Source organism: Halichoerus grypus, chromosome 7, assembly GCF_964656455.1.
Source record: "Halichoerus grypus chromosome 7, mHalGry1.hap1.1, whole genome shotgun sequence".
Taxonomy (NCBI): Eukaryota; Metazoa; Chordata; class Mammalia; order Carnivora; family Phocidae; genus Halichoerus; species Halichoerus grypus.
This window is the reverse complement of record NC_135718.1, coordinates 108,632,426-108,650,582: the sequence shown is the minus strand read 5'-3', so window position 1 is coordinate 108,650,582 and position 18,157 is coordinate 108,632,426. Positions and strand designations below refer to the sequence as shown.

The 18,157-nt window shown below is 43.2% G+C and overlaps 1 protein-coding gene across 1 annotated transcript in view; it reads right to left on the bottom strand.

Annotated features, from left to right (window-relative positions):
• Positions 1 to 3,314: 3,314 nt before the first annotated feature.
• Positions 3,315 to 18,157, bottom strand: part of AXDND1 (axonemal dynein light chain domain containing 1) — a 91,714-nt gene continuing 76,871 nt past the window's right edge. The window contains exons 22-26 of the mRNA XM_078078033.1: positions 15,263 to 15,367; positions 13,054 to 13,158; positions 7,986 to 8,068; positions 6,873 to 7,123; positions 3,315 to 3,651 (exon numbers count right to left, since the gene is read on the bottom strand). Of these exons, the coding sequence (XP_077934159.1) occupies positions 3,578 to 3,651; positions 6,873 to 7,123; positions 7,986 to 8,068; positions 13,054 to 13,158; positions 15,263 to 15,367 (618 nt within the window). The 3' untranslated portion in view covers positions 3,315 to 3,577. The remainder of the gene's footprint in view (positions 3,652 to 6,872; positions 7,124 to 7,985; positions 8,069 to 13,053; positions 13,159 to 15,262; positions 15,368 to 18,157) is intronic.

Genomic DNA, 18,157 nt, shown 5'->3' with positions numbered 1-18,157 from the left:
TGGGGATGGGCTGGTTCCCCACTATGTTTAAGTAACAGAAACGGGGCCCATGATCAAGGATGCTTTGCCTCTCGATCACTTCCACACTTCTGCCCTCTCTGCCTTTCCTCCTGTTTTCCAACAAAAAAAGACCAAAAACTCCCTGGTAGCACATGCTAATATAGCAGTATATAATGATGCCATCCTAGGGCCATCTCTGTCCTACACCTCTAAGCCTCCTTCTCACCTCCATCCACAGCTGGGAAAGCCACACACTCTAGCCCAAGCCTGCAAGCCTGAGGGCGTTGGCCAAGCAATGCATCTTCCCAAGATTATGCAGAACTGCTAGATGATTTCAAAACCCACATATTCATACAATCATGCCCAATTCGTTTATTATTTTAGCAATCAGCTTATATGGTTACTATGTACTGAGATGATAACTTTGAATTTTGTTTCAAAAGGCTATTTCATCCATTTCTGAAAAATATTTCCATATCTTCTCAAAAGAAGTTTCCCTCCCTACTCCCAAGGACCATACTTGGTTGTGGGGGAGTGGCAGTGCTGAGAGCCATAGGTTGATTAGTCTCGGCTGGAGGCAATGGGAGATTCTGAAGCCAAAGGAGCAGGCAAAGCTTTAAACCAGAAGAAGTGCCAAAATACAAAATATGGAATCCAAAAGGCTGCCAAATCCAAGTAAGCCAAAAGCAGGTACCAAAATCTGCCAAAAGTAGGGTACCAGAGAGAGGAAAGCAAGCACTGAGGAGGCAGTAATAGATAGGATGAGAGTTGGGGAAAATTCCTGGGTGATTTCCTAGAATATCTAACAGATGGGGTTTGCGGTTTGCTTTTGTGGACCAGCCAGGGCATGGTCATTGATGATCCAGCCCATTTAAAGGACCAATTAGGAGTGAATGCCAGGGTAATAAGGTAATAATAATGGCTTTTAAGACCCTTAAGAATTCCTTGTAGCATGGCTCCTTTTGTCAAAGGCAGATTTACCTACAGGTCTGGGGAGTTATGGTATCACCCATTCGTTGGTCTCCTCTGCTGTCTGGCTCAGTCAACATTTAAATTTCTCACTAGCTTGCCAGAGGGCACCTTCCAGCTCTGCTCAAGTGGCCTGTGATATCTTCAACTATTAACTGACCATTGGGATGGGAGTGCTTGATGGGTGGGAAATATCGGGACTAAGTTGTATGAAACTGTGAATGGTCAAGGGAAACTCTGTTGAGACTAGCAAGGTGAGCTGATCGTGCTGTCTGCAAGTTCCCAGCAGCAGAAGTCTCCTCTTGACACCAGGAGCTGCCTTCTAGCTGGTTACTGATCTTGAAATGATGTGTGGAGGACAAGTTGGACAGTACAATCCAAAACTAAGGTGTGTGGGACGCCTGGGGGGCTCAGTCGGTTAAGCGGCTGCCTTCGGCCCAGGTCATGATCCCAGGGTCCTGGGATCAAGCCCCACGTCGCACTCCTCGCTCAGCAGGGAGTCTGCTTCTCCCTTTCCCTCTGCCTGCCGCTCCCCCTGCTTGTGCTCTTTCTCTCTCTCAAAAAAAAAAAAAAAAAAAGCTATTAAAAAAAAAAAAGACTTCCCTTCAGCCCCCTGAGCTCCCCGACACGCTTTCAATAAATTAGCCTTCTATGTGTGTTTGCAAGAGTGGGTTTCCCTGGCTCACAACCAAACCACCTAACTAGGTGCCAAACATCTCATCCTAATTGTAGTGGCAGCAGGCTTAACTCTGGCCTTTAGAGACTGAGCTGTCCACCCGATGGAGCTGCCACGTTCTGAGGGGCAAGGTTCTCATGTTCAGGGAGAGGGGCTGCTGATTTGTATGGAAATGACCACTCATTCCTGCAAAGTGGGAAATCAATTAAGAAGTATTCAGAGGGACACCTCGGTGGCTCAGTTGGTTAAGCGTCTGCCTTCGGCTCAGGTCATGATCCCAGGGTCCTGGGATCGAGTCCCGCATCAGGCTCCCTGCTCTGTGGGGAGCCTGCTGCTCCCCCTGCTTGTGCTCTGACAAATAAATAAAATCTTAAAAAAAAAGCAGCATTCGGAAATCCCACCAAAAAGCCTCCAAATTTTCTAGGATCACCTAAGAATCTCTTTGGGGAAGGGTAGGGCTGGCTATGCCCCAGCAAGCGAGAACTGTAAGCGGGGGCCAAGAGCGGCAGCTCTGGCTGTCAGCTGGGCCACGAGCACAGCCGACTGTCTGAAGTCAGGTTTCTTTGCTCAGACTTCAAGAGTCCTCCAGTGGGCTCAGGTGGACAGACCCTAAGCATTTTTGAAACCCATCTTATGCCTACTTTGATGATGGCAGAGGCAGGCCTGGCCAGGGACTGGGCTGAAAAAGACTGGGGACTCTGAGTCACAGGGTTTCTGAGGCTTAGGGAACAGGCAGGGGTCTAAAATTCGGAGATAAATCCAAAGGGACAGCAAATATGTGAGCCAAAGCAGGTGCATAGGTATTTGGAGCCAGAGATCAGAGCAAATGCAGGTGTGCCGGGAGCAGTAAGGTAGGAGGGGGTCCTTGCCGAGTGCTTGCCCCAAATGTCCATTTGTCACTCGCAACTTATTTTTGCAGGTTAGTCCATCTCTAGTGCCTCAATGGATCCGGGGTCATGAACAGAGCAGACAAGTGAGGCGATCAAAGCAAAAAATGGCGATTCTGGGTGAATCTTCAGCAGCATTCCTAAATTTCAGTACAATCTTCCATCCTTTCCCTGTGAAGGAAACCATCTGAGCAGTGGCCTGGTGGCCCATCACTACTGTCAAACATCCAGACACAGGTCCAGTAAGCAGGGGCCTCTGACACCCATCAGTTCTGTGACCTTGGGGAGTCTTATAACCATTTGGGGGGGGCCTCAGTTTAATCTTCTGAGAAATGGGATAACAACAGCATCTCCCCCACCTACTTTGTAGGGTTATTGTGAAAATCAAATAAATCATAAAAATGCCTGAAATCATAAGAAATCTGAAAATGGGGGTGCCTGGGTAGCTCAGTCAGTTAAGCGTCTGCCTTCGGCTCAGGTCATGATCTCAGGGTCCTGGGATCGAGCCCCGCATCGGGCTCCCTGCTTGGCAGGAAGCCTGCTTCTCCCTCTCCCACTCCCCCTGCTTGTGTTCCCTCTCTTGCTGTGTCTCTCTCTGTCAAATAAATAAATAAAATCTTAAAAAAAAAAAAAAAAGAAATCTGAAAATGCTGCCAAAACCCAAGAGCATCATCAGGCTCCTCTCTTTTAAATTGAAAAAATAATGCTTTGTATTTGCCACTCTTCTCTGCAGAGTTCAGAGTTTTCAAAAAGCATTATTTGCTTGACAGGAACTGACACTTTTCACAGACCTCTGTTAGGAAATCATTTGAAGAGGCCAGCAAACTTTGGCACAAGCTATTTTTAATCTGGGAGATAAACTAACACACTTATTCCCTACAGCTTTCACTGTGACTTTTAAAGAGAAAATGTTCTTGGGTTGTATGTCATGACTTTTCTAGTAGCTGTTGCACAGGGAGCCCCTCCAGTTGAGCCACAGGGTCAGCTAAGTAGCACACAGAGATCAGTGAGGGGAGCCCTGCTGAAGCCCAGCACCCTAAGGACGCTACTTGGACTTGGTCTTGGATTTAGTCCGGGGTCTGGGTTTAGGGTTGAGAGGACCTTCCTTGCGCTGTACCTCTGAAAAGACAAAAAAAAAATCAGAGTATTGTAGTAACAATATCTAATATTTACTAAGGACTTTTAGCTTTACAAAGCTTTTTAAAAATTCCATTCTGGGGCACCTGGGTGGCTCAGTTGGTTAAGCGACTGCCTTCAGCTCAGGTCATGATCCTGGAGTCCTGGGATCGAGTCCCACATCGGGCTCCCTGCTTAGCAGGGAGTCTGCTTCTCCCTCTAACCCTCCCCCCTCTTGTGCTCTCTCTCTCTCTCTCATTCTCTCTCTCTCAAATAAATAAATAAAATCTTTAAAAAAAAAAAATTCCATTCTGCCTGAGTAACTCCCAAGCTATAAACAGGCAGTATGCCCAAAATTTGACTCTAAGTTGGTTACTGGGATTCAGAATGCATTTTCCCAAAGTTAAAGTGTAATCAGTTAGTTACCTGAGTTCTGGGTCCTGGAAAAGAGGACTATGTGATCAAGGAAAATAGAGAAACAGAAAGAACATTTCCGCCTTCCTTCCTATACATATCCCAAGCTTGGCGGAAACAAAACAATTCAAATAGAGCTAGTATCCAAAGTCCTCCCACACCCATTCCTGCACTCCTGTTCTGTCTCCTGGTCCCTCTGTGCACAGCCTCCTGTGCACAGACCCGACTCAGGCCCAGCCCTCGGGATGGAGGCAGGAGGCCTCTCGCCATCAAGCCGGCTCTCCCTGGCCGCTCCATGACACCAAGCTTCTCACTGTGAATCCTTCTGACTGGCTGCTGCCACCTCCATCCCACACTTGGTCATCTTGTTCATGCCCCTGTCTTGCTCTTAGTGTCTCTCCCGGCTCCTAGCTCCTAACTGTAGGCTTCACTGAGATTAGAGCCTAAGCCACTACTCATCTTCGTAAACTTCCCTCTCGATTCCTGTCTTCATTCACAGCTCAGAGCACAATGATTTGCTAATTATTAGAAAGACTGACACAAAAACAAAAATAAATATGTCTTCTGCTCCGTCCAGATCTTCCCCCTGTCCTGCATCCACAAGCCTTTACCATACACTGCACAACTCTAGAGGGAAACGTGATCTCATACTCTAAGTCACACAAAAATGATGCTGCATATGCCATAGGAATCTCATATTGCTCTGGAGGGTCTGCATTTTTCAAAGGAGCTGCCTGCAAACCCTAAGGAATGTCCAACTTTCAGATTTTCTGGGGAAAAGGTTCAGGTCTCCTACATGGCATGAGAAGGGCTTGGCTTAGGAGCCGATTCCCCTAAGCTTTGCAGAGCCTCTCATCCTCCACCTCTGAGCCTCCGGGAATGACTCTGAGGGAGTATTTGGAAGGAGGGCGAAGGGTGGCTATGTTTGTGTAGGCAATTGTTTATATAGATTGGGGACTAACTGTATATAGTTATCCTCTACTTAAAATTATTAATACTTTTCATTCTGGATTTAACCTCATCCCCAAGATCTTTATGGAAATGGAAGAAAATAACATCACTCATTCCATACTGAGCTAACCTCTCCAGTTTAACATGCAGGTCTTTTGCACAGTTTGCATATTTATTTTTCTGTAATCTGGAAAAAGTCTAGTTTTCAAACCATCAGGATAAAATTACAGTGTAAGATGAAAATTTTTTAATCCACAAAAACTATCTCCCATATATTCAAACCTAAAGCTAAAGGATTGTCACGCTTGGAATAATTAGCATCTTACCAGTTGAGAGGTAACAAGAGGAGAGAAAATGAGCTCAGTCTGGTGATAGTGCAAACACAACGTACCTGGGTGGGAGACTGTGGGGCACTAGCTAACCAACCGCTTTGGCTGGGGGCATAGGTGAAAATAGGGATGAGACAGAGACAGAAGTCACTATCCTCCCTGTCCTATCCCTTGCACCAGAAATTGTCCTGGGAACACACCAAAGGGTGAAGGTGAGAGTAAAAATAAAAAACTAGCCTCCAATCCTGGGGTTTACTGAGAACTGCCTGAGGGCAGGTTAGTGCACTAATTAGAGATAAGAAAATAAAGAGTTAAATTCCTTTTCCTGTAGAATAATGGTGATTATTTCCATCATAGAAAATCAAACAAGTACCAAAAACCAAAGTCAAAATTCCCCACAAACCTCCATCAACCAGAGACAATGTCTATCAATATTTGGATACAATTTCCTTCTTGGTCTTTTTTCTAGCTTTATAAAAGTGTGTTTTCTTGCATTTGATATTCAAACATAAGAATTTCCAGGGCACCTGGGTGGCGCAGTCAGTTAAGCATCTGACTCTTGGTTTTGGCTCAGGGCTCAGGTCGTGACCTCAGGGTCGTGAGATCAAGCCCTGCATCAGGCTCTGCACTCAGCGTGGAGTTTGCTTGGGTTTCTCTCTCCCTCTGCCCCTCCCCCTGCTCATTCTCACTTCTCTCTCTCTAAAATAAATTTTAAAAAAAGAATTTCCCAGGGCACCTGTGTGGGTCAGTTGGTTAATCATCTGCCTTCAGCTCAGGTCATGATCCCAGAGTTCTGGGATTGAGCCCCACATCAGGCTCCCTGCTCAGCAGGGAGTCTGCTTCTCCATCTGCCCGTCACCCCACTCATGCTCTCTCTCTCTCTCTCTCTCTCAAATAGATAAAATCTTTTTAAAAAATTTCCATGTCATTATAAACCATTTTAATAGTGGTATACTATTCAAGTATATTAGTATAACATAATTTAACTTTTCTTCCATGATTGGAGATGTAGGTTGCCTCTATTATATACAATGATACATTGAACAACTTTGTGCATTAATCTTTTTTTCTGTATTTAGGATTATTTCCTTGGACTAGATCCTCAAGAATAAAATTATTAGGTCAAAGTATATGCATATATTTAAGGGATATCTATACATACTCTCAAATTATTTTCTGAAAAAGTTACATGTCTGTCCACCCACAAGTATTATCTGTAAAACAAACTAGTTTGCCCCTTGTGACCAGCATTATATTCTTTCATTTTTAAAAATCTTTGCCAGTTTTAGAAGCAAAACTTGTATTTTATGTTAGTTTCTTAGTCTACGATTGTTAGTCATTTGGTTTTCTTTTTGTGAGTTGTCTGAATAAGATAGTTATACAGTTAAATGTATGTATATTCCTATGAAAAATATGAACCAGTAAATCAGTACTAAAAATATTAATATTCTTCTAGGATATTTGTGACCCAAACATGTTTTGTTTCATAAATATAACCTAAATAAAGCAAAATGAGAAAGCAAGCCTCACCTTTCTTTAGAGATTTTGGGGAATGTTCTACTGGTCTGATTTCTTCGTTATTGTCATCTTCTTCATCTTCTCCATCTTCTCTTTCTCCTTCATTTTCTTCTTCTCTTCCTTCAAACTCCTTCTCTCTAGACCTCATCAAAATAGCCTCTAATTCTCTCTCCAGTTCTTTATTTCTTATAAGGGTATAATGAAGTTTCTCATTTACATCCTCAAACTTCTCCTCTGCTTGTCTGGCTCTGCTTTCAACCTCTCTGATGGGGACAGAGTCCAGAGAAACACAACAAAATGGAAAGGTTTGAAAAGTATCTTTCACGTATAGAAACTCATTGTCTAGAAGAAGCAGTAGAATTAGCTAACTGCATCTGAAAGGTACAAATAAGGGAGGCAGGAGCATCAATCCTTAGGCAAGAACTGGGGTCCGGGACGCTACTTTGGATGGTAATGTCAGCATGACAGTCATGCTGTGATTTAAGAATGCAATGTATTTATCAGCTCTGGGTGAAATCTGACCTTTGGGTATTTGGAATTCTCCATCAATAGGCAAGGAACCCCTTTTCAGGAGCTAATTTTGGCTTCTCTTCATTGATGTGATCCAACAAACTAAGTCCAGTAGTTTCCCTTCTTTGCCCAGGACCTCTAAAACCAGATTTTACAACCAAGAAAACTAGTTTGAAATGTGCTTCTTACTTCCTAGAGTACATGCTCTACGTCTACATGGCTATGCTCTTCTCTTCGCATTCTCGACCATCTTAACTATACCGTCCTTCCTACTCTTCAGCGTATGTAGCATTCTTTCTTGAACAGAGTAGTTTCTCCTGGTTCCATTTACGTCTCTAGCTCATCTCGTAGAAGCATACTGGATAGATCACTCCTAACACCCTATTCCCCACATACACACACTTTCACTTCCTCCATCTCCACTGTGGGTGAGGATGGATGTTTTATGCGAGCAGTAGAATTCATTGCCTCCAGCAGAAGATTTGGAGATACCCATCCCACTAATAAGGATAAAAGAAGCAGAAGAAACAAAAGTAAGCCGAGAAGCGTGGATTTCCCAGCCACACCTCCTGGCCAGCAATCTTTGTAATTACCATTGTGGTGCCTCATACTCACAATAACTTCTCTTGTGTGCGTTCAATGATAGCCATTGCTTCAAGATACTTTGGGGCCAATGTACCTCGATTCGCTGATTCTCTCTGACAAAGGAAATATGCATTATGAATGAACTGAGAGTCCCAACAGTTAATACTCTACTTCTTCAGGATGTTCTGCACCAAACCTTCCAGAATATTTTTTTTCTACTATCCATATTTATAAAGTAGATGATTAAGCACAATCTTAACACCAAAAAAGAATAGGGATTACCTGTGGCCACATAGCATACCAGCTTCCAAATTATTCATGCTATGGGTGGATAAAATTTGATTAGAATTGTAAAAAAGCAGGGAAAACAATATCAACAAAAAGAAACAAGGAAGAAAAGGTTTAAAAATAAAGAGAATGGTAAACATGTTCCTGTAATAAATCAAGTTAATGATCAAAGAGATTGACTATATTTTTCTTAATAATTTACTTCACTAAGCTCTTAACATTGCAAAATCCAGTCAGATATTTTAGTTCCTTAGGGAACTTCATAAATATCAAGGCAGTGAAAATATGAAGAAAAAACAACTCTTTCATTTATTTTGACTCTAAATACATTCTAGGAAAAAAAATAAGAGGAAGGTAAAAGAAGGTATTTAGAAAACCAAAATGATAAGCATATTTAAAAATAAATATTATACCATTTTCCCAGAACTGTGCACCTTTTTTTAAAGCATTGTTGACACACGATGTTACATTACTTTCAGGTGTACAGCATGCTGACTGGACAAATCTCAACAGCACACTATGCTCACCACAAGTGTGGCTACCATAAGCACTATTATATGTCACTGGCTATATTCCCTATGCCCTACGTCTCATCCCCATGACTTATTCATTCTGGTCACTGGAAGCCTGAACCTCCCACTCCCCTTCACCCCCCTTTTTGCCCAGAACTGTGTTTAAAATCTCATCTATCCATGCTTCCCAACCTGAGGAACGTAAAACGTAAGCCCTACATTATAGATGGAAAGGGAGCTTGAAGAGGGTAGGCAGCCTGCCATCCTCACAGAAGGATCTAGTGGGTTAAAGCAAAACCCTCATCGAGGCCTCTTCGTTCTCAACCACACAACCCATTGCACTCTGCTAGCTTTTTCTAAAGGAAAACCAGAGAAAAGAAACTATGTTAAACATTTTCACTTTTACTCTCGCTCTTCTACTCTTATTTCCCCGGTCACCTATTCTCCTCTTTCTGTTTTGCTCCCTTTTCTTGAGTAGCTTATTTGGAAAGTAAATGGCGGTCATTGTCCAGCCGGGACCCGCAGCACGGGACGTGGCTGTGCCTAGGCCGCACACGCCACTCACTTAGTTGTTCTTTGAGCCCAAAAGAAAGGTTTTCAGAGCAGAGGCTTCTAGAGCTGGAATTCCACACATGGTTTACAGCTGTATGGAACAACTTGATAGGTAGAAACCAGAGTAAACCAGGACTGTACTCTGTGTACACGTGAGACTTCAGACTCCGCATTCGTTCAACAGATATACAGTGGACCCTGGAACTACATGGGTCTGAACTATGCGGGTCCACTTGTACGTGGACTTTTTTACAGTCCACCACTGTAAATGTATTTTCTCCTCCTTATGATTTTCTTAATAACATTTCCTTTCCTCTAGCTTACTTCATTGTAAGAATACAGTATATAATACATAGAACATACAGAATGTGTGTTCAATGACTGTTTATGTTATCTGTAAGGCTTCTGGCCAACAGTGGGCTAGTGGTAGTTAACGTGGGCCTCATGGCTCTTGGCAGTAACTGCCTTGGTCCTTCCTTGTTTGTGCCAATCTGCTGTAGCTTTGCACTTGGTCTCTGACTCCCATTCTCTCTTTGACCTTTTTGACTTGGGATCTGCCTCAGGTTTGACTCTACTTATGGGCTTCTGACTGGACAGTATCTCCAGTTTGGGTCTATCTCAGGGAGGATCTGGCCCCAGGCCCAGCTCCTTGGGATCCAAGCACTGACATAGTGCCTCATCAGCTTTGGACATATTTTCTAGAACCACCAATTCCAACAGCCCTTCCCTGTTGCTGTTATAAAATGAGTAAATTAGTCGCTGCTCTGGTGTACGTACATGGTACAGTGAGAGGGAAACACAGATGTCTAAGGGCCACCTTCAGCCCAATAACAGAAGGGAGGGCAGAAAGTCTAATCTTATGTTAAAAATACTGCTGATGTCCCCAAGTCTGGCCCCTGTTCATCCTCAGTTCACAGGCGATCCAGCAAACTCTCCCATCTCCCTCATATACTTATCACTCATTATAGACAGCCAGAATCTCTGGTGTGAAGATGAGCCTGAAAAAGACTGTTTCTAATATCTTGCTTGTTGGGGTCGCTGAGCTGTGGGCAGCGCTGCTCATGCGGCCAAGCAGCGGCACTTGGGGGCCAGTGTAGCTCAGAGCCCTTTTGGTATTACCTCTGAGAGAGCTGGTGGGTTGAGTCACCCCCTATCTCCTCCAGTCAGCTGAGATGTTACAGAATTCTGGCTGCTCGTCCTGCAGGAACAGTGTTGGAATGATTGCGATTCGGAGAGGGCCATAAGCGGTGCTGTACGACCAGGTTCCAGAACTGATTGAACTGGGCCGCAGCTGAAGGCAGAGCGGCCTTCTCCCAGGAGGGGCAGCGGCAAAGTTGGTGCAGCTTAATGGGATCACTGGGTTCACCAGTGAATAGGGCCCAGTGCCAAATTGGGTGTACCTGTTTCAGGCACAGCAGGCCATGTCACGTACACGGGGCCTGCTGTGAGTACACTCTCAGGAATTCCCACAGAGCCCTAACTCCCAGCTAATCGAGGAGCATTTTGCATAGTGGATGGTCCAGCCCCATTATGGTGGACACTAGGCATCAGGCAATGGTATGAATGAGGCCAAGCTATTAGTCTGCCCAAGCTGGTGGTGACTTACCACCCCTCCTGTTGAGATATCATTCATATCTCAACCCCCAGAAAAATCCCGTCCCGGAGTCACCTGCAGGAAGGGATAGTAAGAGTAACTGGAATCTCCATGCTCAGGTCCATAGCTTCTCAGAGGTCTGGAGCTATTTCTTGCTAGAAACCTAGGACCCCTCTATCTCTTGGAGCTCTCCAGTTTCACAGCTCAGTTCCCAGGGACATGACAAGTTATACCTGCACACACAGGCTTTCTGCTTCCCGAGCCCTTCCTTTTTCCTTTCCCTCCCCAGTGCTAATCAAATGGACTGCCTCCTGGGAGCTGTGTTTTTAGACCAGCGGGGGAGTGCCGCTGCCTGAAAGGTCTGGTATCCCTGCGAAATGGTATTTATGTCCTTAGGACCAGAGGCTGTCTGCCCAAAAATAAACAAATAAAGGAAAAAAATGAGCAAACAAAAGCACAAGAAAAACTTACAATAAAAGTTTTGAAACCTTAAAGTGCCCTCAGAGAGCGCCAGGACTTTCGTGAATGACAAGTGTACAGAGCTCAGGCGCCCCCCTCCCCCCCCAGCTCCTCCTGGCCTGCAGCGCAGTCTAAATCAAGACAGCCCTTCCCCAGCCCCAACTCTGCCCCACATCTCTGACCTCACAAGCCAATTCAAGGAATCTTCATTCTCTGGGCACTCACATCCCCAAATACCAACTTTGTCTCTGCTGGCCTAGCACAATTAGGTCCCTTCTGTTTGGGCACCCGGTGATCCCTTTCTGCCTGTGAGTGTTCAAGCTGCCATCCCATAGGATGAACGTGATTCTTCTTTACCTCCAGGAAGTCACAAGTAACTATATACCGGCTGCCATGTGGGTCCATGCCCCAGACCTTATGGTCACTGAGAACGTAAACAGTTCGATCTTCAGTGATCTAGAGTAGCAGCATTAGCAAACTTCCAGAGCCCAGAGATAGAGTTTCTGGGCCACACTGTCCTCACGTGAGCTAGTCACCCCACCCCCACACACACCGGTTACAGGCTGTTTTCCTGCCAGCTTCCTGCCTGGCTTGAGGATCATCGGGGAGGTCTGACCCTGACTCCTTGCCTGGATGGCACAGCAGGGGAGAAACACTGAAGCAGGAAGGCCTTGGGTAGGATCAGGGGCCATCAAGCAGATTAAATGGTGCTACCCTTTATTTCCCTTTTCCTTACATGGCTCATGGCCCTGCTTACTCTTACCTCCTTGCTTCATCCAGTCTTAAAGACTGACAGATTAATATATTATATGAAAAACTTATTGAAAAGGCATTACTTGGGGAGAAAGTGATTGCAACCCCTCTCAGCGCTACTCTCACTCCAGTTTGCAGCTCCCTAGACACACATCCCCGCAATCTGCGTCTCCTTTGGGCCACACCTCTGCCTCAGTCATCCTGCTGTGGTCCGCCGCCACCCTCCCTATGGCTCCCACCCCTCCACACACCACTGCCTACTCAGGCGGATCAGATCTCTAACAGTGACATGGTTCTTAACTTTGGGGCTGAGAAACTGGACTAAGTCTATGGATTTCTGGCACCCCCCCCACCCCCCAGGAAACACACAGTATAAACATACATGCAAAATGCTATATACCATTTCAGGGGATTAATGGGATTAAGGCATGACATCTTTTATAGAGACGCATATCAATCTAGAACTGAAATCTAGGACTGACTTAAGTCTACCATAGTCCTAGAACTTTCTGTGGAAGAATTTTAAATCGGTTTTCCTGCTGAGTTTCTAAAGGTTTCCAATTTCCCAATAATTCTTGTGGTCAGAGGTATATGCTTATCACAGTTCTCAATAGAGTCTGCTGAATGAATTTATTTAAAAAATAGGTCAAATTTTGACCGAGATATTGTTAAATTAAGGAGGGCAATGAAATACTAATTTTAAAATGAGGTTTAAAGAAAAGAATGAGACGTTTTTTATAAAGTTAAGGTAAAAAACAAGAGTTTTCCAGAGATGATGCTGGGAAGAAAAAAAAAAAAATCTGAAAAATGCATTATATAGGAGCTCCTGGCCCTCCTGGAGCTAAAAGTTATGTTAAATCCATATCATTTTTACATTATGTTAAATTTCTTAGCTTTTTTCTCTGGTTTTGAATTTCCTACTTGTGTTTCAGATACATACCCAGGAAGAGAATATATTTGCTTCAAATAGAGGTTTGGAATGAATATTTTCATCTTTTTCAATTACTCTAATGAGTTTTTCCTCCTCCTTGGATGTTGAAGGCTTCTAGGGCACAGAAACACAAAGGACCTGTTAGCAGAGCTGGTGTGTGACCCAGAGGCATGGCAAGTTCCCCAGAGCAATGTCTGAAGCTTTAATCTTCAATTTGCATTAGTCATTCAACAAGCATTTTCAAAGACTTACAGCAAACACTGTGTGAGAAATCAGTGGGGATGGGGAAGTGGAGACCAGGGTAAACAACAGTGAGAGAAACAAGAAGGATGTCTTCCAGGGCGCCTGGGTGGCTAAGTTGGTTAAGCGACTGCCTTCGGCTCAGGTCATGATCCCGGAGTCCTGGGATCGAGTCCCACATCGGGCTCCCGGCTCAGCGGGGAGCCTGCTTCTCCCTCTGACCCTATCCCCTCTCATGCTGTTTCTCTCTCTCTCTCTTTCTCTCAAATAAATAAATAAATAAATAAAATCTTAAAAAAAAAGAAAAAAAAGGATGTCTTCCAGACCCAGGAATTCACGGCACATTAGGAGAGATGGACCAGAAAATAATTATGGTATGCATGATTGATGTTGGCAAAGAGGTGTGTTCCAAAAGCTCTGTGCACCCAGAAAAGGGCCCTGAATTCTGCCTTGACATTCAGGGAAGTTTTTACAGAGAAAGTGATATCTGAAGACCGAACAAGACTTTGTAACATAGAGAGGAAAGGGCCAGAACTAAGGCCACAAGAGGAGGAAAAGAGGGAATGCATTACACATTTAAAAGGTACAATGGAATTTAGTGCCCAAATAACACTGTTTCCCATTTATTTTGTGCCTTCTATATGCCAAGCACTGTACCGAAATAAAACAGAAAATGCTGGCGAAAAGCAGCTTAGCTGTCGTACATTTTTCTTCTGCTGTCTAGTATGTACAGCGGGTCTAGAGGACCTAGGTCACAGCCTGGGATCATGCCAACATTTAAACTATTCACAGAGAAGAAACATCAGGGAAGGAAGTTAAGACAGTCTAGAGAGTGTTAGGTGATCTTGAGTTCCGAGAGCCAAGGACAGTAGTAGTCAATCCAGGAATCAGCAAGGGTTCTTATGCCAGACTAATCTAGGTTTGAACACTGGTTCTGCCACTCACAGTTTTCTGACTTAGGGTAAGTCAAGTCGACCTTTCTGAGCTTCAGTTTTCTTATCTGTAAAATGGGGCAATAATTTTTACCTTGAAGTTGTGTGGTATAGATGAGAGGTAACACATGCAGAACATGTAGCTCACAGTAGGGACTCAGTTACTGGTAGTTATCATTGTATTTTTAGGATTGTTATTATTATTATTATAAGTACCCCAGGAAGGGTTTTATTACTACAAATGTCCCGCAGGCATACAGACAAGGTAAGGAGAAAGGAGATGTGGAGATGGGTCTGGGAGGAGGGGAAAGGTAGCCCAGAATGGGAACTGAAGAAGTGGACACAGGGGCGCCTGTGTGGCTCAGACAGTTGAGCATCTGACTCTTGATCTCAGCTCAGGTCTTCATCTCAGAGTCATGAGTTCAAGCCCCATGTTGGAGCCTACTTAAAAAAAAAAAAAAAGAAGAAAAAGTAAACACATAGAGTTTAAATTACTATTTGAAAAATCTGGTAATGAAAGGACAAAGAAACAGCATCAGGATGAGAGGTAGATTGTGTAGGTAATAGGAGTACAGGGGTGAATGAGGCTGATGGGAAGTGACTAGATTTTGAAAAGGAAAAGGACACCCCTACCTTGGAAAATAAAGAGACAAGGGTATCTCAGGTATGGTTAAATCTATACGAAGAAAGGAAGGGAGCTAGGGTGTTCATTCCAGATGACCTATTTCTATTTTCAATAGTACCTATATATATTCTTTTTTTATTTTATTTTATTTTATTTATTTATTTATTTATTTATTTATTTAGAGAATGTGAGTGAGGGGAGGGGCAGAGGGAGAAGGAGAGAGAGAGAGAATCTCAAGCAGATTGCACTGAGCATGGAGCCCAACACGGGTCTTGATCTCATGACCCTGAGATCATGACCTGAGCTGAAATCAAGAGTCAGATGCTTAACCAACTGAGCCATCCAGGCACCTCAGTACCTATATATATATATTCCTTAAAAATATAAAGGGAAAGGAAAATATAATACTAAATCATCTTACCTCCTCTTCTTCCCTTTGCATCTTAAAATTATCCTCCATACTTTCTTCTTCCTCCTCTCTAGAAGGCCTGTCTATGTCAGGTTCAATTAATTCTTTTATAAAATCCTGTGAGATAAAACAATACTACAATTATAGTTTAGTGTATATTAATAATTTTTAGTATATACTAATTATTCATTCAAAAATTTAGTGAGCATTAATCTTGCAACTGGACACTGTGCTAGGGATAATGACAAAAAGGGTAATAAGAATAGACCCTGTCCTGTATCATATGACCTCACTGATACGAGGAATTCTTAATCTCAGGAAACAAACTGAGGGTTGCTGGAGTGGTGGGGGGTGGGAGGGATGGGGTGACTGGAAGATAGACATTGGGGAGGGTATGTGCTATGGTGAGCGCTGTGAATTGTGCAAGACTGTTGAATCACAGATATGTACCTCTGAAGCAAATAATACATTATATGTTAAAAAAAAAAAAGAGAAGAAGAAGAAGATAGCAGGAGGGGAAGAATGAAGGGGGGGAAATTGGAGGGGGAGACGAACCATGAGAGACGATGGACTCTGAAAAACAAACTGAGGGTTCTGGAGGGGAGGAGGGTGGGAGAATGGGTTAGCCTGGTGATGGATATTAAAGAGGGCACGTTCTGCATGGAGCACTGGGTGTTATAAGCAAACAATGAATCATGGAACACTACATCAAAAACTAATAATGTAATGTATGGTGATTAACATAACATAATAATAAGAAAAAAAAATAAAAGAATAGCCCTTGTCCTCCTATGACCCAGCAATTGCACTACGGGAATTTACCCCAAAGATAACTATCTAGATTATCTAGTGGTAATTTAGTGATCTAAAGGGGTACCTGCACCCCAGTGTTTATAGCAGCAATGTCCACAATAGCCAAACTATGGAAAGAACCCAGACGTCCATTGACAGATGAATGGATAAAGAAGATATGAGATAGATAGATATATAAATAGATAGATAGATGATAGATAGATAGATAGATAGATAGATAGATAGATAGATAGTGGAATATTACACAGCCATCAAAAATGAAATCTTGCCATTTGCAACGACATGGATGGAACTAGAGGGTATTATGCTAAGGGAAATAAGTCAATCAGAGAAAGACAATTATCATATGATCTCACTGATATGTGAAATTTAAGAAACAAAGCAGAGGATCACAGGGAAGAGAGGAAAAAAATGAAACAAGAGGAAACCAGAGAGGGAGAAAAACCATAAGAGACTCTTAATCATAGGAAACAAACTGAGGTTTGCTGGAGGGGAGGGGAGTAGGGGAATGGGGTAACTGGGTGATGGACATTGGGGAGGGTATGTGTTGTAATGAGCATTGGGTATTATATAAACTGATGAATGACAGACCTGTACCCCTGAAACAAATAATACATTGTAAGTTAATTAATTGAATTTAAATTTTAAAAAAAGAATAGCCCCTGTCTTAAGAAGCTTAACAATTTAGTGGACAAGAAAATGCTATGGATACATATAGTCACATGGTAGGAGCACCTAATCTATGGTAATGGATGTGGTAGTGGATGTGGTAGTGGAAAGAGAGGATTGGTCAGGAAGGTTTCCTGGAGGACATAATGTCTCAGTTTCTTCTTGAAGGATGAGTAAGGGAAAAAAGCACGATTCTAGGCAAAGGATGATGCATGGGCATGACTGGCTCTTGAGAACAAAAGTAGTTAGTAGGACAGAAACTTAGGGGCAGATGGACAGGAGCACAGTCATAGAGGAAGGGCTAGAGTGTCATTCCAGAGAAACTGGATTTTATCCTGAAGGCAATGAAGTACTAATAAATTGATCTGTTTTGCATTTTTTTTTAAAGATTTTATTTATTTATTTGAGAGAGAGAATGAGAGACAGAGAGCATGAGAGGGAGGAGGGTCAGAGGGAGAAGCAGACTCCCTGCCGAGCAGGGAGCCCGATGCGGGACTCGATCCCGGGACTCCAGGATCATGACCTGAGCCGAAGGCAGTCGCTTAACCAACTGAGCCACCCAGGCGCCCTGTTTTGCATTTTAAAACAATCACTCTAGCAGCAGGAGAGTAGATTTAAAGAGAAAGAAGGGAGAGAGGGAGGAAGAGTGGGAAGAAGAAAAGACAAGAGTAGAGAATGAACAACATAGGGTTGCAGGAATGAAGAGGAGGAGAAGGATTCAAGAGATATTTAGGAGTTAACTCTCAGTGCTGGAGTGATTAGATTGATATCGGATGCCTAGGGAAAGGAAGCATCTTGAATGATACCTGGTGAATGGTTTAGGCCACTACATAGATGATAATGCCATTCACAGACAAAATGAACAAAGTTGCATAAGCAGCTTTGGGAAAATAGATGAGTTCAGACTAGGCTATGTGACTTTAAGGTACCACTAATATATCTAAGTGGAAATATTCAGTAAGTAGCTAAATACACAGATATAGAGTTTAGATGGAGGCATTTGGGCTAAAGATAATCATTTAACAGTTATCTGCATTTAGTTGAAGCCAAGAAAGTAAATTATATCACCAAAGGAGAAGTTGTGAAGTTGCTGGAGGATGAGGGCTTAGAACAGGAACTTAGTCACATACAAGACTAGGGAAGAAAGACAAGTCTGCACAGAAGGCCAGAAGTTGTGTCAGAAGTCTGACAAAGCCACCAGGAAAGTCAAAAGAAGAGAAAGAAGGATTCAACAGTGTTGAATACCTCAAATGAGTCTACACAAATACTGACTGAAAAATGTCCTTCAGTTTATGGCAATGACGTGTATAAAACAAGCTAATAGTAAGTTCAATGTCTACAATAGGAAAATGCATAAATAAATTATGGTATAAACTGTAAGTCAGATGGTCCCTGACTTATGATGGTTTGACTTAAAATTTTTTC